This window comes from Barbus barbus, assembly GCF_936440315.1.
Source record: "Barbus barbus genome assembly, chromosome: 26".
Taxonomy (NCBI): domain Eukaryota; kingdom Metazoa; phylum Chordata; class Actinopteri; order Cypriniformes; family Cyprinidae; genus Barbus; species Barbus barbus.
Genome location: NC_136754.1, coordinates 6114883 through 6142321, shown reverse-complemented (window position 1 = coordinate 6142321; position 27439 = coordinate 6114883). Strand labels below are relative to the sequence as shown.

At 38.9% G+C, this 27439-nt stretch overlaps 2 protein-coding genes across 4 annotated transcripts in view; both read right to left on the bottom strand.

The window, feature by feature from the left end:
* The window catches only part of LOC306846660 (cell adhesion molecule 3-like), a 58959-nt gene extending 41086 nt beyond the window's left edge, over positions 1 to 17873 (bottom strand). For all 3 annotated transcript variants that reach the window (XM_079380195.1, XM_079380194.1, XM_079380196.1), the window contains exons 1-2: positions 17669 to 17873; positions 16219 to 16409 (exon numbers count right to left, since the gene is read on the bottom strand). In XM_079380195.1, coding sequence (XP_079236321.1) covers positions 16219 to 16339 — 121 coding nt within the window. In that variant the 5' untranslated portion in view covers positions 16340 to 16409; positions 17669 to 17873. The remainder of the gene's footprint in view (positions 1 to 16218; positions 16410 to 17668) is intronic.
* A 6443-nt stretch (positions 17874 to 24316) lies between these two features.
* On the bottom strand, positions 24317 to 27202 carry LOC306846668 (succinate dehydrogenase cytochrome b560 subunit, mitochondrial-like). Its single transcript, XM_079380211.1, has 6 exons — positions 27132 to 27202; positions 26316 to 26375; positions 26128 to 26229; positions 25942 to 26003; positions 25493 to 25656; positions 24317 to 24838 (listed from the first exon to the last, which is right to left on the bottom strand). The coding sequence occupies exons 1-6, from the start codon at positions 27146 to 27148 to the stop codon at positions 24734 to 24736; spliced, it is 510 nt and encodes a 169-aa protein (XP_079236337.1). The 5' UTR covers positions 27149 to 27202; the 3' UTR covers positions 24317 to 24733.
* Positions 27203 to 27439: the final 237 nt, after the last annotated feature.

Genomic DNA, 27439 nt, shown 5'->3' with positions numbered 1-27439 from the left:
GTGTAGCATGCCATCCTGAAAATAAGATGGAATGTGACATACTGAACCCTATGCATGCTATGCATGTGATTTTCAACATTCACTGAGCCATTACTGCAAGTGCATCATTCACAAGCAAATGAGCATTTGCCACGGTCAATTCAGCAATTTCATGCACAAATATACACATGAAGCATGTGACATGTGAATTGAGTGGTGACAAGAACACCTACTCTGAAGTGTTAAAGTTCAGAAACACAGTAACACGCTTTTATAGTGCCTGTTGCAAACGTGTCGTGCATGTGAAGTACTTCATGACAAGTAACTTACTGACAGAGTGTACTTCATTCAGAGCAAGCTAATTAATTCTTACGAGTATATAAATAGATCTCTCACCTGCTTAGATGAGAGAGACAGCTAGAAAGATTGTGTGTGTGTGTGTGTGTGTGTGTGCACTTCCAGAACTCGTTGGTATGGTGCCCAAACATTAAAGGAATGTAATGTGAACCATCCAAGCGTATGTCATGTGATTGGTTTAAAGCGGTGCTAGAGAGAAGAGTGTGAATGTGTGTGTGTGTGTGTGTGAGTGATTATGCTGTATGATACGATATGACACAGCGTGAAAACCCTTCATCGCTCTTGTCTATCCCCTCCTTCTCTCTTCTTTCCACTTTCTTGGTTACAATTCATCTTTCTCTCTTCCATCCCTTGTTCGCTCTACTGCCACCTCTGCTTGCCTTATTTCCTCTCTCTTTCTCTCCAGTCTGTTTACTCTGTCTGTCTGTGGTCCCTTTTTGTGTATCATTCATTCACTCCTCAGATTAGAAACGCTTATTACCGCTCTTTTGTCTCAGCCCACAGAGACGCGGTTGAATCAGACACACACGCACACGCATATACACGAACACAGGTTCATTGACAGGTTCGTACTAGTGTTATTTTCTAGCTCGTATCATGCGACGAATGCAGATTTAATCACAAGGCAGAAAAAGCCATAGTTGGCACTTACAACTCTGTGGTGAATTAAACCACACAGCGCACTTCTCAGTGCTGACAAACCTGGTGAATAAAACCACACTGTAGAGCAGCTGAGACGAGCCACACAGCGGAGCTTTCAGAGTGAAACTGCTGAATAAAACAACACGGCTCTTTCATCCTCAGCCAAACTGATGGGTGACTCCACAATGTACTGCTTTCATCACAAGCACGTTGCGTGTGAACATCTGAGGAGCGCACATACACACATATATCTCAAACACGTATGCGCACACACACAGCTGACACTTTTAACCCGCAGACAGACGACTCTCTCTTTTATATACACTTTCTCTCAAACACACACTTGAAAGAACTCATGTTCAGTAATTGGATCTGAACAATCTAAAACCAGAAGTGAGACAGAGAACGAACCAAACCGGTCTAAAGGTTAACAACATTCATCATTATAAAAACGCACACACGCGTGGCTCTCTCTGGCCGATAGCTGCTGTTCAACAGACTCGTGCTGATCCTGCCTGATCTTGCCTCTCCCCACTTATAGACAGTTTAATCAAACACACAGCACTTCGCAAGAGCTCGGCCGTCCTATTAGATCACAGGAAGGGCTGTGGAAAGTGACTGGCTACAGATAGGAGATCAGTGGAATCAGAAGCGAGCGTTTCGGGATGTGGTTAATTTGCTGTTGGAATTGTCTGAGAGAGTTTCTGAGAGCAGCTGGTTGGCTATGTTGGAACCGAAACTGAAACTGAACTGATTTTTTTTCTCTTTTTGCAGAATGTAATGGGAAACGGGAACAAAACCAACCATTTCAATTCTTCATACTATGACCGTTATTAACCATACTTTTATTTCGTTCTAACCACTTACAATTTGGAAAGGATGCCACCGAAAGCTGGAATGCAAAAATGCTACTTCTGCTCAGAACGAAGCAAAATGAAATGTTTGGCTGAGTCTGTGATTGGTGCAATCAATCCCTGTGGCCAAATACAAATATGCATACTTCCCTGGTACAGAACATGCAAAAAGCTATATATTTATTAAGTAGGGTATGTCTACATCTATCTATCTATCTATACATACACGAGATAGATAGATAGATAGATAGATAGATAGATAGATAGATAGATAGATAGATAGATAGATAGATAGATAGATAGATAGATAGATAGATAGATAGATAGATAGATAGATAGACACACTACAGAGGCTTTGTTGAAAATAGCTGTGTTTACTGAGGCTGACTGTTGCCAGTTATTTAATTATTTGGGTACTTTTTCTGTGTCCTTGGTCTTAGGTGAAAAGTTTAATTGATTTAGACTTGGGATAGATTGAGAGTGGCTGACGCAATCAGTTAAAGACTGAGCAAAGCCGATACTATCAGAGAGACAGACAGAAAGAATCTTCAAAAGCGATCTCGCACCGGCTGCCAATTCTTCCAGAACTCAGAAGACTGAAAGTAGACCTCGAGCAAGAGGTGAAACTGCTTGTGACAGTTTAAACAAGATGATGTTCAGAGCACTTTATAATAACTTGCAACTCATTTATACAACATTACCAATCATTATAATTATTTTTTAATTATGTAATCCAATATAAATATAATAAGAAAATGCATCTTGGACTGATTCATTAGTTATCTGTAGAAAATAATAATTATTTGTACAATATAAAATACTAATTTAAATGTATTAACAGAATGTAATATATTATTACATACAGTACCATTCAAAAGTTTGGGGTTAGTAAAAACAATTTTCAAGAAATCGATACTTTTATTCAAAAGTGTTAAATTGATCAAAAATGGCAGTAAAGAGGCAAAGCAGTAATGTAACAAATATTTCTATTTCAAACAAGCACTATTTTTCAAACATTCTGTTCTTTCAAGAATCATCAAAGACATACTTCCACTTTCTGCATTTTACTAAGCAGGACAACCATTTTCAACTAATAATAACAATGAGAAGATAGATTTCTTAAGTACCAAATCAGACTGATTATGCCATCACAGAAATAAATACAATTTTAAAATATATTCAAATATATTTTCAACTTAAATTGTATTTTGATCAAATAAATGCAGCCTTGGTAAAAATAAGACAAAAACAACAACAACAACCACAAAATCTTAATGTCTTCGAAACTTTCGAAATAGTAGTGTTTTCTATTTCAAAATAGTTTGAAGCAAACTTCAAATTAATGTTTTTATATAAATAACAATAGTATATTTCATACTAGGGATGGGTGATTTATCCAATATTAGAGATGTTGTCAATATAAAACCACAGGATAAAGTATGAATATTGAGTATTGTTGAAAATTAAGATTAAATTGCCAAAGAAGGCACCAATAGGCAATTTCACTCCTCCTGCAAAGTAGACAAGAAGTGCACTGCTTATGTGTTCCAGCAACTACTTCCCCATCTGAAATAATTTTTAGTGCCAGTGTGAACTTACTATCAAGCCACAGAGCATCTCTTAAACCAGAAACCATTGATAGACTTGTGTTCTTAGAAAAAAACTTGTGAAACGCTTGCATACTTTACCCCAGCTGCACAGTGTAAAATGTAGTATGTGAATTGCATTGCTCTAAAGAAGCTGTCAGAATGTACTTTCTGTACCCATTTTACACTCTTTTTTCATATTGTTACATTTATGCGTGTTCATTTAAAAAAAAAAATCAGTAGGTCTAATTTTATGTATGTTTTTGCACTAAACATTTTAAATGTGCTTAGAAACAATACATGTTCTATCCAAATCATGCTTTTTTTAAACGGGGTAGTAGAAAATCACCTTTTCAATTATCCTGAAGCAAATGCAAAAATATCGAGATATAGGTATCAATTATTGTTAAAGTTTGGAATTTTAGGTACATCCCAGCCCAATTTTCATACTGTTGTTACCTGCAGAACTTGTAGAAGTTGTAGAAGCAGTTAAATAAACCAAAATATCAGCACTGCACTCAACAAGTACTGGGTAAAACAAAACCAACATTGTTTTTAAAATGTTGTAGGAACACATATCAAAAGCAAAGGTTAATCTACTAAATACATGCTCGGAAATCATTCAAGGAACTTTAATAGCTTCTCTAAATAGGAGATAATTGGAGAGAAACAGAAGCATGGCTTGGTAATGGAGAAGAGGGCATGACCTCCGTTGTGAACAGGTATATCTTTCCCCACAAACAGTGAAATAACACAGCTGAGAAAAGATCCTCACCTATTCTTTGAAAAAAAAAAAAGTTCCACTTTAAAAAGGAGCAGGACATGAAATGCTCATTAAAGCAATGAAAAGCGTTGCATTATTAAAATGGAAGCAGCACAGAATAGGCTGATTGTTTTCGAGCGTTACAGCAAACACTCAGCAAATACAGTGGATCCCCTTTGCTAATGATAGCTTCACTAATCATAGTCATCGCAGCAGAACAGCGGGCTACAGGATCATAGGAGGCATAAACAAATTTACCAGCTCATCTGTGGTTTGTCGACAGATCGTATTATCAATGATTGTGGATCATTTCCCAGAGGAGAATGACCTATGCTTAAGAGCCTGTGATGCATCTTACTGTCAGAGAAACTGGTGAGCGTTTCCTGAAAACATGATTCATAAGATAAGACGCTCTGTGGAACTGACTGGGTTCCCTGCTTCTTCTTAACACTACGGTCTCTTCCTTTCTCCCTCTCGCTCTTGGTTGCTTCCCAGGCCTTCTGCTCCACAGAGTTACATTTCAGCAGAAAGATGCTGGCAACAAAAAGAGAGAGAGAGAGGAAATGTACAACAAATAGCCAGAGGGTGTGTGAGAGAGTGCGAGAAAGAGAGCGGGAGAGCGCGAGAAAGAATCAGCAGCATTAGAAAAGGTGCCAGCAACAAATCTGTCCTCTGAGTTAAGTGAGCCACTGGCACTTACACATAGCTCTCCCACCTCTAAATCTCATCCACATTATTGATTGGCCAGCATTACCGCACATTGCTTAATCTCTCATCATTATTGGCCACATCTGGAGGAACCAAGTCGCTCAATCAAGCCACAGCCGCATGTTACGCTGAGGTAAGGAAGCAAACATGCCAGCACTTTCAAACGGATCGCATTTCCCAGGGAGCTTTGCAGTGGTAAACACAGCCCCAGGGCATTCCTGAAAGCAGGAAGTGTGATCCAACTGCCAACCGGCTAATTGGAAATGCTTTCCTCCGTTCGAGTGGACACAGCTCTCATTCCTGTGGACCCGAGCTCGGTCCCGCAGAACCTTTGAAACCCGCTACATGGTCACTTTAGCTTGCTGCACAATTACGCTATGGCACAGGCAGGAGAGAACCAAGTCCATGTTTTTATTCATGAAAAATATATCACGGGCGATGTCGACTGGATAAAAATACCCGCGTAAAGTGGGCCAAACTGCTTTGAGTACAGCACTGTGATGTTTAGCTGGGAATGTTATGATGTCATCAGAGCCACGGATACACTCTAAAAACGCTTGTTTTTGGCATTTGATTAGCTGTTGTTGCTGATAGTGGTACTGCTACAACACTATATTTTAATCGATTTGGCACATAAGGAAAACTGTAAATGTGATCTGCCTATGATTGGACAGCTCTCTGCCTCTTGATTCAGTTTTACATAAGGCTGCAATTAGCAATTATGTTTCAATTAATATACAGTTTATCCAATCTTTACAGTTTAAATCTAATATTCGATTTATCTAATGGATATTTTTCCCAATTAGACGATTAATCTAATGGTTATTTTACATATACTGTAAGCCATTAACAATATTGTTAACTTACAAATAAATAATAAGTGTAGCTTCTGGCATTAATATTTCAACATTTTATTCAAGGAATTGTTCATAAAAATACTTACTTCCCAAATTAAAAAAATCCCCCAAAAAATAAAATAAAAAAAATGCGTAAAAATGTGTAAAATCAGTAATACAAATGTCCATAAGTCCATCAAAAATAGTAATCACATGACAGTATCAAAATTGCCCATGTCCATAAATAGGGGTTCAGCGCAAAACTCATGGTTCGGATTATATTATGGGTTTTGAGTCACAAACTGGATAATTTTTCAGATCGGTTAAAAAATATTTGAGGTGTGGGGGGGGGGTGTAACTTTGCTTTCCATTTATTACTTAACAACTTAACACTTTAAGTATTTCTTCAGTACCTCAGCAAAAACTACTAGACCTAGCTAATAAAGTTTAAACATTATTAATGAGAAGTGAACATAAAATAAGAACAAATACACAAATTACAAACATAGATAAATACAATAGAACAAAGTAACAAATTAAATATTGTCTAACAGTTATATTCAGGTATAGAAATGTAATAAGTGTAAAATAACTGCATAATGTTCACGGTATAAATTAAATGTATATTAATCTCTGTTGAAGCTGTTTTGTTGTTTGATAAACATAAATGGCAGACAGCAGCAGGTATTTGTAGGCTGCTGTCACTTTGGGCCTGTTTACACCTGGTCACTTCATGCATTTTCTCTGAACGGATAGCTATCCGATCAGGAAAAAAACAGCTGTAGATGACATCTAAATCGCTTTTGAGATCGCATTTAAATCCGATTGCTCAAACCACTTCAGGAGGTGGCCTGGGCCGCATTCCAGATGAAACTGCAAAATTTACTCCTCCAAAAAAATAAAATAATAAATGTGTGAGAGCATTTTATAGGCTATATGGCATGTTATAGTCAGGTATGACAGCGCTAATGCAACATCGCCGCAGATGAGTAGCTGAGTATCTCTTCAGCAAGCCAACATGCAAACTGCCACAAATTAAACTGAAAGTAAGTCGCAGATGCTCAACGCACTCTTTCCAGTGCTGATGCCGTGCTTTCTCCTATCTTGAAATTAGCTGTTGATGAATAAAATAGCATAAAATTCAGCGCATATCGGTTGCTTTCATTGACGTGAAGTCCGTTAAATTTGCATATAGCGCGAGAATTAAATACCGGATTTATATCCATTTTGCGAAGACACATTTATGTGGCCAAATGGAAAGGATTTAACAAATCAGATAGATATCCAATCAGAGAAAATGCATGAAGTGACCAGGTGTAAATAGGCCCTTTAAGACTGAATGCATGGATCTGGTATAATGATACACATCCAATTTCTTTGTTTACATTCACTTCACTTAAGTCATAACCGGGTATTCTGAGATCATTTTGTGCGCGTTTGTACATTTGTGTGTCCCAAGTGCAAGGAGGTGCCACAGTAAAATCAATTTTGTGTTTGTGCACTTTCTGAAATGTGCATGTGTACGGTACTGAGTTCTCTTTCTCTTTTTCTTGCACTTGAATTTTTTTAAATCACTTGAATGTTTAAACTGGCAAGACTTGGAAACACATGCATCAGTCTATGATGGTTAAACTGCAACTAATACATGTATCACATGCATGCCAAACTGTGAGGCCTGGTCCGTACAAATCATGAATCAACTGTTGAACCCCTATCCATAACACCAGAAAGTTTTATCACAATTGATAGCATGATTAAACGGGGAGTTCATCCATCAGATATTTTAAATAACCAACAATGACTTTCAATGTTTTGTAACAACGTGCATGTATAGTATGTTTAAATCAATACAACAAATTTCTCCATCATTTCATACCTACTTTTATAAATTTCTTATTATATAAACAATTAAGCTCCGAGTAAATCAGAGAAAATATCAATCCATTTGAGGCCACTGTGAATCTGTTGCAGTAAATCCATAACTATCCTTCCCATTTGGCAATGTGATGTAATTTTATGAAATGTTTGGAATGAATATCTGTTTTTTTTTTTCACTCTCAAATTTGTGTTTTCCCAAGCAATGAATTGGTGGTTGAGGACAGGATAGTGCATTTTGCAAAACAAGTACGCCACAGGGCAATTTATGGTTTGGCATCACTCTATTGCGAAGAAATCAGCTCTCATCCTACAGCCCTGTTTAAAACAGATAACATCTGTTTTAAAAGCTTTGGATCTCAGCGTTGTGTCAGAGTAAACATATTGTATGCTGATGAATCTAGGGCTCGGCAGCGTCAGTCTAGAGTTATTTAGAGTTTAGATGGAAGATAACAAATTAGCAATAAGGAATTATCCACAGACTGTGCATGCATACTATGTACAAAGAACATTCACCCCTCTGCATAACACATGCTTAGAACTTTTACACTGAACATCAAATCCAGGGCATCAAATGCAAACTTTTCTTTAGACAATGTTGAAAAAACAGCATATGCTGGTTAGGTATGTTTTGAAGCACGGCTGCTGGTTTGAGCTGGTTTAAGATGGTCCTTAGCTGGTCATGAGCTGGTTTAAGATAGTCGTGTGCTGGTCCTAAACTGGTCCCGAGCAGGAGCTAGTTGCTTAGGATCAGATTAGGACCATCACATGACCAGCTAAGGACCAGCTTAAAACCAGCAAGCTACTTCAAAACATACCTAACTAGCATATGTTGGTTTTTTCAACAGGGCATCTGGCCAAAACTGCATAATAAATAGGTTGCCTTTCAATTCATGCCATTAAATATGAACTGAACTGACCACACTGAACAGGAATATGATTTGAAATTGAGATTAAAATTGAGAATCACAAAAAGAGGACTTTATTGAGTTACTGAGGTACTGCATTCTGGACAATGATGTATTCTTTCACCTTAGTCTACAGAAGTTAATTTATAAAATATAATGAGCTACACATGGTATTTCAAACATATCTATACATCAATCCATCCATTCATCCTCAAGGCCTATAGAACATTAAAACTTCCAGACTATTTTTGAAGTTTTAAGATACCATTCAAATAACAAATGTTGCTTGTCTAGTTGATGACAGATATATGAAGTTCAATTCATTTTAATTCTTCTTCCTTACATTCAAATTTAAATTACAATTCTGAATCCTGTTTGGTCCATCAATTCAAATTTAGGATCTGAATTGGAATTCAAAAGGCAGTTTCACAACCCTGGATTTTCAGTGCTAAAATTGCATTGTTTTAAGATTCAAATTAAGGCAATATTCGTGAGCTTGTTGCATCATCTCATGAATATGCATTGCTGAAAATTCCTGAAAAACGCTCATGTCCTGATTAATGACAGGAGATCTGTATCTAGCCTAGCTTTTAACACAGGAAACATGAGAAGACGGAGCCAAATGCGCATTTAATGCAATCAGATAGCCACTCTTACATCTCTGGATACAACCATTTTGAACTCACAGAAGTCCCAGCACTTAACCTTAATCTAATAGGTCAAGCTTCTCTTGCTTGTACACAAGCTCTGCACAAACACCTTGACAAGAGATGGCTTTCTAGAGTGCAAAAAAAGGTTCACATAGGCAGCAAAAGGAGAGAAAACACACCCTCAGCACCCACTTCAGTTTTTTGGAGTAGACTCTCAATTGTATCACTTTATAACTTACAAGATCTAGTACTAGTGAGAACATTTCAAGCTTTGGGAAACTACATTTCCCAGGAGTCCGTTAAGGGTTCTAGAGATTGTAGACGGGAAATAATGTCCTTTCTATGACTTTGCCCGTCTCGCTCGGGGGTTCCAGCATGTAAACGATGCCAAGACAAGGGTGACTTTCATTTCCCCCTCTCTCCTTCTGTTTGTAGGTGTACTTCACATCCAGAACCACACACAATCTCAAGCAAACCTACTGATCTCACGCTATGTCTATAAAAACCCAGAACAGCCATATACTCATTACACTGATCTTTATCCAAGTCTACATTGAAACAAGACAGCCACACTGGTGCTGGGCCAGGAGAGCCAATTCAAATTCATTACGTACCTCAGAGCAGAGCCGCTGTCTCTAGATTTGTTTTTCTTTGGAGGAGGAGGGGGGGGGGGGGTTCGCATACGACGGCTTTGATTGGAAAGGACTAAAGGGAATCAGTGGTTCTGTTCTGAGAATCTTTGCAAATATGGGACTAAGACAACATTATATTATCTTACTCTCAACTAATTTGACATTAAGTCAGCCATCACATTCAAATATATTAATTTGTTTTTCTTTTCTCATTATCTTTTCATCTTTAACACCAGTCTATTAAACGATCAGCGGGGGGATTGTGGCAAAAAATGCTAATGACCATATGATTGAAAACAAGAAACCACTTTTTCTACATTAGTCTATTAGAAAAAAGTTACATACTTAAATCAAACACATTTGTGTCCTACTACTGTATATTACATGCCAGCTATTCTCCCATGATCTTTAAACTTACATTTATGCATTTGGCAGTGCAGTACATTGTTTCATGTATTCCCTGGGAATCAACCCATGATATTGCTGTTGCTAGCACCATGCCTTAGCGTTTGAGCTACAAGAACTCAGACAATTTCACAGTTCTTTTTTATATTGCATTACAGACAATCCCTAAATTTGACTGCCAGCAAAAGTGAATATAGAACTGTGATCATAAATACCTTAAAATTTATTTGCTACCAATTGTCTAAAATAAAACTGAAATATTGTTTTAAAGATTCAACATCACAGACCTTGCAGACTTAAAATAAAATAGTGCAAATACTGCAAATAGTGACTCTGACGTGCTCACTGTAATTGCCTGAAAAAAACTGTCTCCCAGGAATTGCACAAAGCCAGTCAGTTTGGAGCTTGATGTTTTTACAAAGCTCTTGCCATCTTGGTGTGCAATATGCTTCAGACAGTCAGCGAGCAGCTCGGTTCGGTATGCATTCTGTCTATATGTTAGAAAACATAGCTTTTGCTGTCCCAAAACCTAGAAAGCTGCCAACCTACACCATATTTTAAGATATCACAAATGTAAAATGTCTTATTGCCTTCTAAGATACATCATTTCAACCAAATTCTATAGCGGCATTGCATGTATTCTTCTCGGAGAAGAATGTATTATGACAAGCTTGTGAAAAATGTATTTTCAGTTGAGATGCTACCTTAAAAAGCACTAGAAACTGCTTACTGGCTCTTGGACCGGAGCTCATATCTTGAACAAAGACAAAGTACTTTAGAGAACATTTTAAATCAATATAGCTTTACATTTACAAGCACTGTTTATCGAAAAACATACTACAGTTTGTTTACTGTAATAGAATATTGTTTAAAGATATGACCACTTTGGCACATCTAACCGTGCTGACAGCACTCTTACACAAGGACCATTGCAATAGTGCAACGATATTTGTCTCTACAAATGGAAACACAAGAGAACAATAACAGCCAGAGCAAAGGAAAAAAGAACATTCTAACTCTCCTTGAAATTAAACGAGTAAATCAAGTGAGACAAAACTCGCTTTTGAGTAATTAAAAACATTTTTTTCCTATAAACCACTTGACAAAATCCATAATTATGACTTATAAAATGTACTATATCCCATGAGTGGTTCCTCCACACACAAGCCTCTGGAGTTTTCCTGTGTGGTTAGAGAAGAAAAGTCATCAGGGGTTAAGATGTGCAAAGTGCGCAGATCATTTGTGGCCTGTTGCCTAACTAATCAGTTTTTTAGTGATCCATTACTCTGCATTATTTATGCTAAGTAGCCATTCTGTTCAGGACCATTTATAACGAACATTACTCTAAAGATCTCTTAAAGGCATTCGATAACACAAACATGCACACACACACACTTCAATAGATAACACACACACATAATTCCACTTGAATCCTGACATGCTTTCACAAACATGCACACATGTCAGCATCACTGAGGTTTTACATGGTAAGACAGCATAAATCACTCAGCTCAAATGTGCACTAGCATCACAAATAACCATCAAAATGTGTCTCAGGTCAGTGGAGGGACACAACAACATGCTTCAACAGACCGCCAGCAGCCACGCAACGCCACAAACAAACAATAAGGCTCATTTTCCCTTGCAGTGCCTCTTTTGATGAATCTGTGATGCACAGTTGTTAAGCCCTACGAAATGAGCCCCAGAGCTGTGGCGTCCTCTTTAAAATGACCTTTCAGAATTTATCAAGCACGTTATGGAGGATATCCAGATGCTTCCACCACATGTTGAGCTGCTCGCAGACATATCACAGAGGATGTAGCACACATATCAGAGGCTACGGGTGATCGGTCCTACAAGTCACATACACATCAGAGACCACATGAGCAACATATGCTCTCAAACACTCACACAGACATCAGAGACCAGGGGTGGCAACTCCTCTAACACATACACACTTCAGAGACCACGAGCGATGAACTGGACATCTCTCACACATATACACACTTCAGAGACCAAAGTGAAATGTTGTCTTCCTTTCACAGACACACACAAACATTCAAATACATAGCCTTCACATCAGAGACCATAACTGAACATCTGCACACTCTCTCACAAACACTTACAGCCTATTCAAGAAACGATAAGTGAAACCCTGATAAACTTAGATCCTGATACACCTGCTAAACTCGCATCCTTTTTTACATGCTTCATTACAGCCTACATCTTACAATATGGTTCGACAAATTTGAGTACATAGCAAAAATTAAGAGTTACAGCAATAGAAAGAACAACAATAGTTAAAAGGGAACATTTAACAATAACAAACACCACAACTCAAAATAGAAACCGACAAGCGAATCTTGTTTCCTGCAACATGTTTAAATATAATCTATGTTGTGAAAAGTAGGTTTGCAGTCTGCATTGACTGCGGTGTAAACATGTTCTGCAAAATAATGGCAAGAAATGTCTTTCGCGGGATGTGTGGCGAGTGTATTCAGATTCACAAACAAATGTCTCTTGTAAATTGGCTCTTTTCTGTGAATCATGCTACCAATATGATTCTCATACGAATGGCTTTTATGAGCTGACTCTTTTCAGTGAAAAAAATTAGGCAAGGCGATTAGTGTTGTCTAATTAGTTAATGACTGAATGACTCTTATGAGATGGTTCTTTTCAGTGAATCTAAATTACATAACGTGATTAGTGTAGTCTGATTCGTGAATCAGTGAGTCTTATGAGATGGCTCTTTTTAGTAAATCAAACTTAGACAACACGATTAGCAACATCTGATTCACGAATCAATGACTCTTATAAGATGGCTTTTTTTAGTGAATCAAAATAAGACAACGCATTTAGTGCCGTCTGATTCGCGAATCAATGACTCTTATGAGCCGGAAGTAAGTGAAAAAAAATTTAGACAACGCAATTAGTGTCATCTGATGACAACTGATGACTCTCATGAGATGACTCTTTTTAGTGAATCAAAATTAAACAACGGGATTAGTGTAGTCTGATTGGTAAATCAATGACTCTTATGAGACGACTTTTTTTAGTGAATCAAAATTATACAATGGGATTAGTGTAGTCTGATTCGTGAATCAGTGACTCTTATGAGCCGGATCTTTGTGAATAAAAATAAACAGCCCTGCTTCTGTCGTCTGAATATCCTCCTTCATAATAATCATGTTTGCTAACGACCAAAGGTAAGGAGTCATTTTAATAGGCCTACACTTTTATTAAAGGGGACCTATTATGCAAAAATCACTTTTATAAGATGTTAGAACACTTTATAATCTAAAAAAATCATAAACAGTCTCTGTTTATGATTTGCCTCAGATTCTCCCTCTGTTCACGTCACCGAGGGGAAAAAGTCCCGCCCATTTGTGATGCTGCCCTATAAATGCTTCCCAGAAAAAAATCGGTAAATTCCCCAATACATGTAGGGATCAATACCAACAATACCAACGTCAGCTCCAGACAAAGTAAGTATCACGCGTTTGTTTTCCAAATTGTCTTTATGAAAGAGCTTCTTGGCACTCTGTAAGGCTAATTGCTAAAGCTATCATTGTCTCTGCCTGTTACTGGTGCTGTCTTCATGAATGATCGTGAATAGGAATGTGGTGGTTAAAAGTTGCATATGAAAGCAATGTGTGTCGATCGCTTGAGTTTGTTGAGCTCATAATCAGGAGTGGGACTTATAAAGTTTGTGATAGCATGCCATGCACCATGAGACCAGCTATGTTGTTATTTTTATCGCGCTGTGCTCCCCGTCTGTGTAATATATAAAGGCAAATTTATTATGCACAATCAGATGACTGACTTTGAAACAGATTATGTTATCTGTAAAGATAACAGGCTTGTACTAATAGGGGAATGTTTATTTGCAAAGGCTAACACTGAAAATGCTGGAGCTTGAACTCAAGGAGCGCCGCCCTCTTCTCCGGGAGCACCAGCTCATTTGCATTAAAGCAACATACTCAAATACAGGGTGTTTTGGCTCATACCCTAAAAGTGGCAATTTTAACAAGCAATAAAAAAATTATCTGTCAGGTATTTTGAGCTAAAACTTCAATACACACTCTGGGGACATCAGAGACTTATTTTACATCTTGTAAAAAGGAGCATAATAGGTCTATAACCCAGTCATAGTAATATGTAAATAATATTATTTTGCACTAAATCCAACAGAATCTCCAGCACATTCTGCATATTTCACTAATTTTATAATTGTATCAATAGATTTTCAAAAGAGTTGTGCTGTGATACATTTTTTTCAGGATTTTTTTGATGAATAGAAAGTTCAAAAGCACATCATTTATCTGAAATAGATATCTTTTGTAACATTACAAATGTCTTTACTATTAATCAATTTAATGATTCCTTGCTGGATAAAAGTATTCATTTCTAATATGTGAACACACATGCATGTAGAATGAAGTGTGGGTGGGGTTCCACTAACAAAGCAGAATTTTGTGGTAAACCCTGCATTCATGTAAAAAGCTTTGCACTTTGTTCTAATGAATGATGCAAGTAGTGGATATAGGTGAAACGACCTTGCAATACACTGATTGGTTGCAGTAGAAAAGGAAAAGTTTGCAAAAGTAGGTGAAAGCAGCAGCATCACACGTATGTACTGATAGTCACAGAACATACCATACAGAACATACAAACCTGCAAAACAAGAACTCTGTTTCCAACGATACAGCACTCAACATGTTCAATCAAACAACCTATACTCTCAAACAACCAGCTCTCTGCATATAATCTAAAGTATGAGTTTCTTACATATGCAAAAAGCCTGCACACGCTCACACATACACTCGCATTCGCATTAAGGATGCATAGGGCCAGTGGATATGCAAAAGCACAAAAAAGCACAATAATGAATAATGCAGTGAGGGGCAAAAACAGCTGACAGAGTTTAAGTGTGTGAGAGAGAAAGGACGAGATCAAGATCGATACAAAGAAAGAAAGAAAGAAAGAAAGAAAGAAAGAAAGAAAGAAAGAAAGAAAGAAAGAAAGAAAGAAAGAAAGAAGAAAGAAAGATTTTCAAAAATATTAATAAAATGAATCATGACTGCTGAAACAATGACATCTCACTGAAGCCAACATTTTAACGCAAACCTCCGGTTCACACTTCATAATGAAAAAGGAAAGCTCTATCACAATCATCATTCATGAATAATCATCCATATTTTCACTTAAACATTTGGACATTTGATGAAGATCTGTTCAGAGAGTACCCTAGAGAGTAACAATACACCTACACAAGCCAGCAGACTGATTCAGTCCAACTCATTGTGATTGTGTAATATACACTTGTGCAGCAATTATGCTTCTACTTCAAATTAAAAGCAGTTATGATCTCCACTCATCAGTCTGCTGAAACAGTGACAATGAAACAGGCATTTTGTTAGGATTGTGTAATGTGTGCACATGTGCTTGAGGATAGATATACCTATAGCCTCTATTTGGGGTTTATTTGTACTAAAATAAAAGCAGTAATGATTTGCTGAAACTATGATACATTCCTCTAATCTCACATCTATGGTGGCCCAGTAGTGCACAACACAACAAATTCTCCACAACACAATGCATAGGACTAATTTCATTGTGTTGCATCTTGTTTTCATTGTGTTGTGCTCATTTCGATGTGTTGCAGCTTGTTTTCATTGTGTTGTGGAGATTTTGTTGTGTTGTACACTACTGGGCCACCATAGATGTGAGATCTATGGTGATAGATAGATAGATAGATAGATAGATAGATAGATAGATAGATAGATAGATAGATAGATAGATAGATAGATAGATAGATAGATAGATAGATAGATAGATAGATACTGCTATAGTTTCCAAAATAACAGAACACAGCAGAAAATGCCATTGGAGCTGAGATGAGGGGGGAGGTTCCTCTGTGCCCCACGAGTTTATTAACGGCTCTGTGATTCTCTTGTAAAAACAGAAAGCAGTCAAAACATGAGGGAGGAGCTGAGTGAGCGAAGAACTAGGGGGTTTCTTACCGAAAACGAAGTTGCTCCGAGCGGAGGTCGCGAGAAGCATTGTCAAGGCCGCGAGCGCCCTGAGAGCGGCCCGCTGGAATGCCGGGAATGTCATATTCTGACGCGCGCGCATCCCGTTCATCCGTCCAGCGCGTTAAAGCCAACAGTCCTCTCGAGGCACGGAGAAGTGGAGAAGCTCGGCGAAGCGCTGACTGGAAGAAAGGACACACACATACACACTCATTAGCAGACGGAGAGCGCCGATTGGTCGCACTGATGCTGAGTACACACACACTTCACTCACGCGCTGCCCCAGTGGGTCCATTGATCGTCTTGTGTCACTCGCAGTGTGTGATGTGTGACGCAGGGATCGAAAACATTCCCTTCGCCACTCAGTAACCCAGAAAACGACTCTGAATCGACAAACGCGACGTAAAAGCGAGTGCGTACCTGACAAGAATTGAGATTTGTAGAGAGCTGCCCCTGAAATCGTCGCGGTAGCCTTTAACGCCGCTCTCATTATTCTCTCACGCTCTCTCTGAGAGCAAGGTGCACCTGTCGCCCGTCGAGAATTCAGCGCACAGCCTCACGCGACCGTGGCCAAAACCGCGCGCGCGCGCGCACTCACACAATAGTCCAGGTCATTTGGCTGCCAAATCCTCTTTCTTAGTGCGCTTTTGTGAACTGTGCAAGTCATGGCGTTGCCTGCGGGGCGGGCGTGCGATCGCGCAGAGATGCTCTGTATTGTTGTGCAACTATAGAGGGAGGCAAGGACGGACCGTGGCTGTCAAACTGCGCGCGCGTGTGTGTGTGTGTGTGTGTGTGTGTGTGTGTGTGTGTGTGTGTGTGTGTGTGAATGTGGATGTTCAGCGCGAGCAGCGGAGCCTCGCGTCATCTCAACTGTTGTGATGAGGTGATGATACCTGCTGCAATTGTATGACACGCGACCCAAAACGGAGCCACCCGCGCCGCCTCCCTCACTCATCGCTTCTTTTCTCGCACTTCTCTTTATGCCTCCCCCCCCTCTCTCTTCTGCTGAGCACCAGTCCCGTTCTCACCCGCGCAACCGGGACGCCCCACCGAACCACGGAAAACAGTAGCAGGTGCACACAGTCCGAGCGCGTTGAATGCAGAAGGAGCGGCAGGGATGCGGGAGGGGAGGGGAAGCGCGAGGGGGCAAAGCAACCATCAGCGCATTAACAGTAAGCCTAAGCACACTTTAACATCAACCCCCTTCCCTTCGTTCGTAGTTTAGCACCTCTGAGCTCGTTGGACGGTTTCCTGCCCGGTGCGCCCGTCAGGAGGAGAGGCGCGCGCGGATGCAGGCGCATTCCAGAGCACGAGCGTGTCCCTATTTACAAACCTGACAGGTGTCCCCCACCCCACCACCAGCATAAGCGCCAGGACGCCAGTGACAATAATACAACTGCGTGTCTGTGTGCTCAAAAGGAGGGCAGATTGCAATACGCACCGTTATAAGCGCTCCTCGTGATGCCTGTCGGCTCCGTCGGTTCTGGAGTGTTGGACCCGTCTATGCCTGCTGGCGCTCACGCTAAGGTCCCAATGGATCTGTCTGTCTTGGTTCTCGTTCCGCCCTCAGCTGTCTTCTTGTTTTTCTTGCCTTTTCCTCTCTCCACGGCTACCGTTCACTGCAGCAAAACAGTCTGTCTGAAAGCACGGAGAAAGGGAGGGAGGCAGTGAGGAAGGGATGGAGGGAGGGGGCAGGCGCGCGGGGTGGAGGGGGGAGGGGTGGGGATTTTAATACGATTTGGCCGTACCATTTGGATAACAGGGATACCATTTGGATAACAGTTGTTGTTGTTCTTGCTGCTGCTGCTGTTGTTGTTGATATTTATGTTAGAAGTGCGTAAAGTTTGTGGCCTAGTCTGTTTTGTCACGAAACTTATCATAACATTTATGATAACATTTATCCGTTTATTTATTTGTTTGTTTGTTTATTTAATGTTTTTCAATAAACAAACTAAAACAAATAAAGAACACTATTTAGGCTATTATATTTATTAATACGAATTATAATTTATTTATGAATAAATAATTATTAAGACTAGTGCAAAATTGTATTGTGGTTACAAATTATTTTTTATTAGTATTTTTGAAGTTCAAAATGCAAAATTAAAAAATTCTAAATATGAGAAATGAATTTCTAGTTGAGTAAATATGCAAACAATACAATAAATTAGTTAATTTGGCCTACCTAGTGTTTAGAAAACAAGCTAAAATGTGCAATTTTTATAACCAAGTAGAAAAGTGTGAATAGCCTGCATGGATGAATAAATGAATGAATGAATTAGTAATTAATAAAAGAAAGAAACAAGAAAATAGAGGCATATTCTAATAATTTACACTGAATTAAATAACATTTCGGTATACAGTAAAGAAAATCATCAATATTTGTGTGATTTACAAAACGTCTGGAATCAGTTTTTCAGATAAATGTTTCTATTTTTTTTTTCCAAATGCTTAGTTGTCATGAAAATAATGTCACAATAAATCTCCACGGTTCTGAAAATTTGTTTAATTTTCTTTATCCACATTTTCGGGGTAAAATGTGAGCAGCTGGACCATGTTTTCGTGAGGTTTCCCCTTTATATCGGCTGGTGGCGGCGCGAGGTGTGGTCTCGTGAACAGAGTCCCCGCGCGAGCCGGGCTCTGGAGACCCCGCCGGCTGCTCGGGAGGCCCGCGCGAGAAGAGGAGGGAGGGGAGGGCGTTGCAACTAGAGAGAGGATTTAAGGATTAGTTCTGCACGCGGATTACTCGCTGTGCGGTGCGGGGGACGCACGGGGTTAAACATGGACGACTGCACGAGAGGCAGATACCCCGAGAGAGCAGCGACTCGGTCACCGTGGCGGTGGCTGGAGCAGCCAACCGGAGCCTCGGGGCGGGACACTTTCGGCCCAAATCACTACACACTTGTGTCAGCAGCCTACAGCCTGTCGGCTTTTATTCATTTCACGGAGTGAATAAACCATGACACAGATTAGACAGTGGAAAATTAATCTCTTTATGCGGTAAATAAAAAGATACAGTATGTTTGGAGTGTTATCACCCAGCTTGTCTTCATCACTGATACGGATGAGACAGTAGTTACATCTACCGGTCAGGAGACTGTACTGCGAGCGTTCCGGTGTTCCCAGAAAGCGCCCGCTTACACCATTCCACGCCAAAATAGTTCAGCCTATCGGTTTGAGAAAATATGCAGGCAACTGTAGCCTATTTCAGTCTGCGAAGTGCGGTCCAGTGTACCTTCAGTTTCCAGTGTTTGGAAACAGAGTCCATGCCCATTCCATCATTTTATAGAGACGCTGACGTCATTCTCCGCAGAGCTGTGACAGTCCACGCGGTCGAGCGCGCTCGTCCGTGACCTGCGCAATTCTTTTTCTTCGACGCGCGAGTGTCCGGAAGCGCAGAAACCAACACCCTAGTTTCCGACCGGCCCAGGAAGAGAGGGATAATGTGAACAGAACGTCTCAATTGTCAGTTTAATGACTTGCTGAACATCTAAAATCAAATACTGCATTAAAATGAGCCCTCATCTCTCTCTCCCTCTCACTTACCCAGCTTGCCTGTGGAGAGGAAAGAAAAAGAGGTAGCCTAGATGAACAAGCCAGGATCACATTTGAATGGCAAAATTGTAGATGGAATTTCAAAGCGGGATGATTCTGGTGAAATTGCCCCGTGTGGGTAGATGAGAGGATGAAAATGAGCTCAAAGTGGATAAATGAATGACTGAGAAACTCTCTAGTGAACATTCACACTTTCAATTCAGATAAATGCATGACAGGGTGAAGGAGCGTTTCCTGGAAGAGGATTTGCTGTAGTGTTTGATCAGGCAGTGCAGAGGTGAGATTCCTCTCTATCTCTATTCCATAATGACCGGGCGGGAAGAGCCAATAACACCATTCGCTGGGAAATCAATAGGACACTGATGTCTCTCTCCATCTCTCTGGCAGGCACTCATTCTTTCTCCACCTTTATCTCTCTCTCTCTCTCTTTCTCTCTCCCAAGTGCAATTCAGGATAATTCTCTTCACGTTAGAGAGACTTTATTGGCAAGACCATAGACAAGTATATTACAGCTGAACTGATTTTAGATGGCAAAGGGGACAAGAATGCATTAAAAAGAAAAATGGACATTTGTGCTGTATTAGAAATGTTGGATAAAAACTTAAAAATCAAGCATACTGTGTTTTGCAACTTACCAAACCGTTGCATCTTTTCAATTCATAAATCTGTGACTTTCTTTTTATTTAACAGTGGAAGAAATAAACATAGAGGCTTTTAAAATTGTAATAATGTTACTCAAAAAAAAAAAAGTGTGTTTGGTGTGCATACACATGTTCATTCCTCTACATAATTTGCTGCATCCCTATAAGAAAATGTTATTATTTACTGAATTAGAAATGTAGGTTAAAAACTTAAAACATCAAGAATACTATGTATTGCAAGTTACCACACCGTTGCATATTGTTGGCGAACTGATGAATATTTAAATAGCTGTGGAAAAAACTTAGGCTTTTCAATTTTTTAAAAGTATAATAAATTAATGTTTTATTGTTGTTCTCATAACGAATGGTTTATTGCTAGGCATGCGCAAGAGTGGATTCATTCACTAAAATGTAATACGCCTCGCATCCTCCGTGACGGATGAGCATCATAAGACCTATTTATGCATCAAAAAAGCCATCAGCCCGCGATGGCGTCATTACCGACTCATCTCTGCCGGGACTCGAACCCGGAGCCTCTGGATTAGAAGTCCAGCGCGCTATTCCATTGCGCCACAGAGACTGAGCCACATGATGCAGCGTAAAGCGAGGTCATATCGTGCATCAGTACCGTATCCTGCAGCATCAGGACCAGTGCCCTGCGTGTGCTGTAAGTGCGTCATGCGTCGCTAGGGGGCGCGCACGCCTCTCTCGGCGTCTGACGTCGTGCTGCAATGGCGGACAGCCGCCCTCAGCATCCGAGACAGAAATAATCATGGCTTATTTTCATCACTTCTTGAAAACGACAATCATCCAGAAATCTCGGAAACACACTATGTTATTTAAATTACTACCATAGTTCAAACACACGGTATTATTTCGCGAGGCTTACGTTATTCTGGACAAAACAAAATCCGTCAGAGAAATAAATAATATTAAGTTACCTGAAAAGCGTCGTTTTGTGTATAATGGCGGTAATTTATGAATCACTCTGTTTTAGTAGTAGGTTAGCCTAATTATTTGTTTGTTGTAAAATTGTCCCATTATAAGATGAAATAACCTGCACGTCACTTTACATCAGGGGCTTTCAAGCTCTTAACCATATTCGTAAAATATAAAGGCAGCTATTTTCGAGCATAAACACCCATTTAGAGTGAAAACATGATATTGTAAAGACGTTAAATAATTGGTTTGTATACTGTCAAAAATGGAAAAGCACTTTGTATTAAATTAACAATGAATTCTCCTCATTATTAGAGTACTGTTGAATGTATAAATCTGGAGAAACATTTTCAATTCAATTTGTACAGCACTTTCACAATAAATATTACAAAGGCACTTTACAGAGAATATTGCCATACAACCTCGAGGAGATAAAGGCAACAGCGGAAAGGAGAAACTCTGTAAGGTACAGTAATTCATGACCATATATAAACTGCAAGGAAAGAGAGCATTTATTTTTTCATAAAATGTATATGAGAGAGTGCGTTTTTTTTTTTTTTTTTTGTTAAAAATATAATCAGTAATCTAATGGTTTCTGCTTTATGAATAAAACTGATAAATGTGCTAATAATTACTATTAAACATAACTTGGACAGTCCAAAAATATATTTTGCTGTTTATATACAGGTCCTTTTCAGAAAATTAGCATATTGTGATAAAGTTCATTATTTTCTGTAATGTACTGATAAACATTAGACTTTCATATATTTTAGATTCATTACAACACAACTGAAGTAGTTCAAGCCTTTTATTGTTTTAATATTGATGATTTTGGCATACAGCTCATGAAAACCCAAAATTCCTGTCTCAAAACATTAGCATATTTCATCCGACCAATAAAAGAAAAGTGTTTTTAATACAAAAAAAGTCAACCTTCAAATAATTATGTTCAGTTATGCACTCAATACTTGGTCGGGAATCCTTTTGCAGAAATGACTGCTTCAATGCGGCGTGGCATGGAGGTAATCAGCCTGTGGCACTGCTGAGGTGTTATGGAGGCCCAGGATGCTTCGATAGCGGCCTTAAGCTCATCCAGAGTGTTGGGTCTTGCATCTCTCAACTTTCTCTTCACAATATCCCACAGATTCTCTATGGGGTTCAGGTCAGGAGAGTTGGCAGGCCAATTGAGCACAGTAATACCATGGTCAGTAAACCATTTACCAGCGGTTTTGGCACTGTGAGCAGGTGCCAGGTCGTGCTGAAAAATGAAATCTTCATCTCCATAAAGCTTTTCAGCAGATGGAAGCATGAAGTGCTCCAAAATCTCCTGATAGCTAGCTGCATTGACCCTGCCCTTGATAAAACACAGTGGACCAACACCAGCATCACTGACTGTGGGTACTTGACACTGGACTTCAGGCATTTTGGCATTTCCCTCTCCCCAGTCTTCCTCCAGACTCTGGCACCTTGATTTCCGAATGACATGCAAAATTTGCTTTCATCCGAAAAAAGTACTTTGGACCACTGAGCAACAGTCCAGTGCTGCTTCTCTGTAGCCCAGGTCAGGCGCTTCTGCCGCTGTTTCTGGTTCAAAAGTGGCTTGACCTGGGGAATGCGGCACCTGTAGCCCATTTTCTGCACACGCCTGTACACGGTGGCTCTGGATGTTTCTACTCCAGACTCAGTCCACTGCTTCCGCAGGTCCCCCAAGGTCTGGAATCGGTCCTTCTCCACAATCTTCCTCAGGGTCCGGTCACCTCTTCTCGTTGTGCTGCGTTTTCTGCCACACTTTTTCCTTCCCACAGACTTCCCACTGAGGTGCCTTGATACAGCACTCTGGGAACAGCCTATTCGTTCAGAAATTTCTTTCTGTGTCTTACCCTCTTGCTTGAGGGTGTCAATGATGGCCTTCTGGACAGCAGTCAGGTCGGCAGTCTTACCCATGATTGCGGTTTTGAGTAATGAACCAGGCTGGGAGTTTTTAAAAGCCTCAGGAATCTTTTGCACGTGTTTAGAGTTAATTAGTTGATTCAGATGATTAGGTTAATAGCTCGTTTAGAGAACCTTTTCATGATATGCTAATTTTTTGAGATAGGAATTTTGGGTTTTCATGAGCTGTATGCCAAAATCATCAATATTAAAACAATAAAAGGCTTGAACTACTTCAGTTGTGTTGTAATGAATCTAAAATATATGAAAGTCTAATGTTTATCAGTACATTACAGAAAATAATGAACTTTATCACAATATGCTAATTTTTTGAAAAGGACCTGTATATATATTAAGGACCCCTAGGGTCCCTAGATCTCAGTTTGAAAACCTCTGCTCTAAACCACATAAACCAACCTGATGCAATACTGAAACTGAACATGATTTGTGTATTCTTGACCACAACAAGGGGAAGGACATGCCTTCTAGTTTCAGATGCAGATAAATATGTTATCTCTTGATTTAGTTTTTAGCGAAGAGGAAGGGAAGTGATGATAGATCAGGTGCTTTAGGACTCCAGGATGGAGTTTTTCTATAAACATTCAGTGTAGTGACTGCATGTAGTCTGTAATCCAAACCAATCCATTTTACGACATTACCATTTAAATGAAAAAAGCCCACAGCAATCCTTGACATTACCATTCAGGTGAACAAGATTCAAGGAGAATATTTTAACCTGTGCAGCCAGATTTCAACATTTGGGTTCATTTAAAATACTAACAAGATTCTAATCACGCACTCTTATTAGCAGTTACTATGAGACATCACTGGTACCATCATGATGACGCATGAAGGCAACAGATATAAATATTTGATATGCATTGTCTTAAAAAAGTATCGTTATAGATGCAAACGCAACAGGAAACTGAACGGATAAAAACATTATGTGAATCATACTACAATCTTCACCTCTTCATGTCATAACCGAGTCATGCTGGGAGGAAATCACACAACTACATTTGTCACATACTGTACCGAGTCTAGAGGTTTAATTGGTGAAGGGTCTTTGCTACCCAAAGTGATTTTATTAAACTGAAGTGAAATCAAGCACAAGTCATTTTTGGAAATACTGCAGTGACACAATAAAACAAGGCAAATGCTCAGCCCACTCCTCATATTTCCATATGTAAAATTCATTTTAAATGCCAAATTAAGTGCTATGCCCCTCTTTTTCAGTTTAGCAATGTGCAAGGCATTTAACATGAAAAAACACTGAGGATATTTTTTGGGTCGATATATTTGATTTATTTTTTATTTATTATATTAATGAATTTGGTCCTTACAGACCACTTCTAAGACAGATAAACATAAGAACAGCACTTTCTCCAAGTCCAGGTCTTCTTCATTTGTGCATCTCACCCAGTCCTCTTGTGTCTGTGGATTTACATGGCAGCAAGACCGATCGATGCGAGAACAGTCAGAGCAATGACCATGTAGCCAGAACGATAGACTTCAGGAATCTTAAAACCCTTCCCAAGATCCCACGCCTGAAAGAAAGAGACAAAGAGAGATACGAATTGATTTATGGCCAATATATTAGGTCTTATGAAAAAAGATATTAATTACATGACATGTTGAATAATAAATCAAATGAATATTTGTATTTGCAGAGAACAGTCTAATTGCTAATTCATTATTTTTGCATTAAACACACATGAAAAAAGTAACATGCATTACAGTTTAAAAGTTTGGAGTTGGTAAGATTTATATTTTTGAAAGAAGTCTCAACAAGACTGCATTTATTGCATCAAAAATGGAATAAATCAGGAATATTAAATCAGGATGCATTCAATATATATATATATATATATTAAAAAAAAAAAACAATCTAATTTATTCCTGTGATAAAAAGCTGAATTTTCAATTATTTTCTTATTATTATTATCAATGTGAAAAACAGTTGTGATACTTAATATTTATGGAAACCATGATCATTCAGTAAATTCAGCATCCTTGCTTAATGAAAGTATTAATTCCTTAAAAAAAATCTTACTGACCCAAAACTTGTGAACCGTACAAGTCTTAATTTCACATTTTCATCACATATTTGGTAAGACGCAACTTGTTACACTGTCATGAGTCATTATCACAGCAGGAAAGAGTCTGAATATATTTCATCGATTATTTATATATGTGTGTACCAGATGCCGGATGCCGTTGAATGTGTGGTAAGCCACTGGGAAAGCCAGAGCAAATTTGCTGAAAGCAAGAAACTGGGGCCCAAAGGTCATGGAGTGAATCAAATCAAGGTAATATGGGTAACTCTCAGGTAACACCAACGCAGCAAGTGCAAACGCAGAGATTCCTGAGACCAAAAAAGATCAACATTATTATTTAGAATTAATATGCAACCATGCAGTCAGGAATGGATATAGTGAAAACTATAAAGTTTTAGTCCACACCACAGCTATAACAATAACAACACTGAGATCCAATCAGAATCCACCTGACTTCAAAGTGCTTGAGCATTTAAAGTGGCAAACGACATGATAAACAGAATGTTAGCATGCTTTGATGTGGATGCTAATATATTTATCATTGTGTCATCCTTTAAACACATTATTGAAAGCCAAGAATATATGTTAGCTACCTGAACTTAGTGCAACGCCTGTTCCTCTGTGTGAGATGGACATCAGCATGGGGATAGACCAACTGAAAACACCAAAGCCATTCATTCATTATCTTTTTTGGACAGTTTAATTACATTCAATTCAAAACTCACCACTGTAGATTATATGATCCAAACACTCCATGAAGCAGCTGTGTTAACACTCACCTGTAGATGCTTACATGTGGTGAGACAGGTCGGTTGAGTCGTGTGTTTTTTGCCCAAAACTTGTTCATTTCCTCTTTTGCTGTAGTTCCCATAGGAACAGCACTGAAAAAAAATGAACAGAAGGAGCTTTATACATTAATATGAATTCTTCATTTGAAAATGTGTTAGGAAAAGACAAAAATACTCACTGTCTGTAGAGTACGCCAAACTGTGACCGTGACAAACACAGACCCTGCCGGGTCACAGTCCTTGAACACAGAGAAACCACATATTTTTCAGGCTAGTATAAAATATTCAAGTATAAAACTGACATATTTAATTATAAACATATTTGCATACAGCTAAAACTGTGTACCAAGGGAACCTGGGTTTTCTGTACATTAGAAATATCCCTTCTCTTGCCTTTAACTTGTCAGAGTACAGGACCTTTCGGTAATATGGCCTTGAACACTTTAAACACAACAATAGCACAGACCGGGCATATGAAGAATCACTGCTTGCTAGCTTATATAAATCACCTCACAGGACATAAGTCATGTCTTCTATGGTTAATCCTATAAATTTGAGCAATCTGCTAATGGAAGTCATGTCAAACTGTCTGATCCAAGGCATATGACTGCTCAGACATATGGACATTACAAATAAAGTTATTTAATTATCATAACTGATTTGATGTACAGAAAATTCTGGTGTTAAAGTATGAACAAACACAGCAGAATAAATTATGATGATCATATTTTTAAAAAACGATGTTGAAAGAAAAATAAATGGATTGAGAATAAAAACAAAAACAAAGCACATACATGACTATAAAGATTATAGTATATCAAAGTGCACTTGTTACATAATACAATACGTTAACAACACCAGCAAACTCTCAACTTTACGACTATCAACCAGACAGTTAATATAGCCTCAAAAATAATGTCACAACGATTAATTTCACCTTATACAAAAGAAAAAACAAAACTGTCACGTTTTAAAAATGACATGTTCGTACTGACCTTAGAAGCAACGCCATGTTTTTGAGCTTGCCTGGAGTGTTCGGACGTGACGCAGCCGGATGTGCTATGAGTTCACTAAAGAGTTCACAAGCCGCCGCCATTTTGGTAAGGTCATAACAAACGATATGTGAGGTCATTATAATAACACTGTAGTCAGTTATGGAAATCGGCATTCCCGATTATATTTACGGTCGGTTTAAATGGTAATAGTCGAAAAGAAAGGTATATTCAGCCATTAGATGTTTTATTTCACCTTCATGCTCACAGTTTAGGTTAGAAAACGTCAAGTTCAATAATGCAAAAGTAAA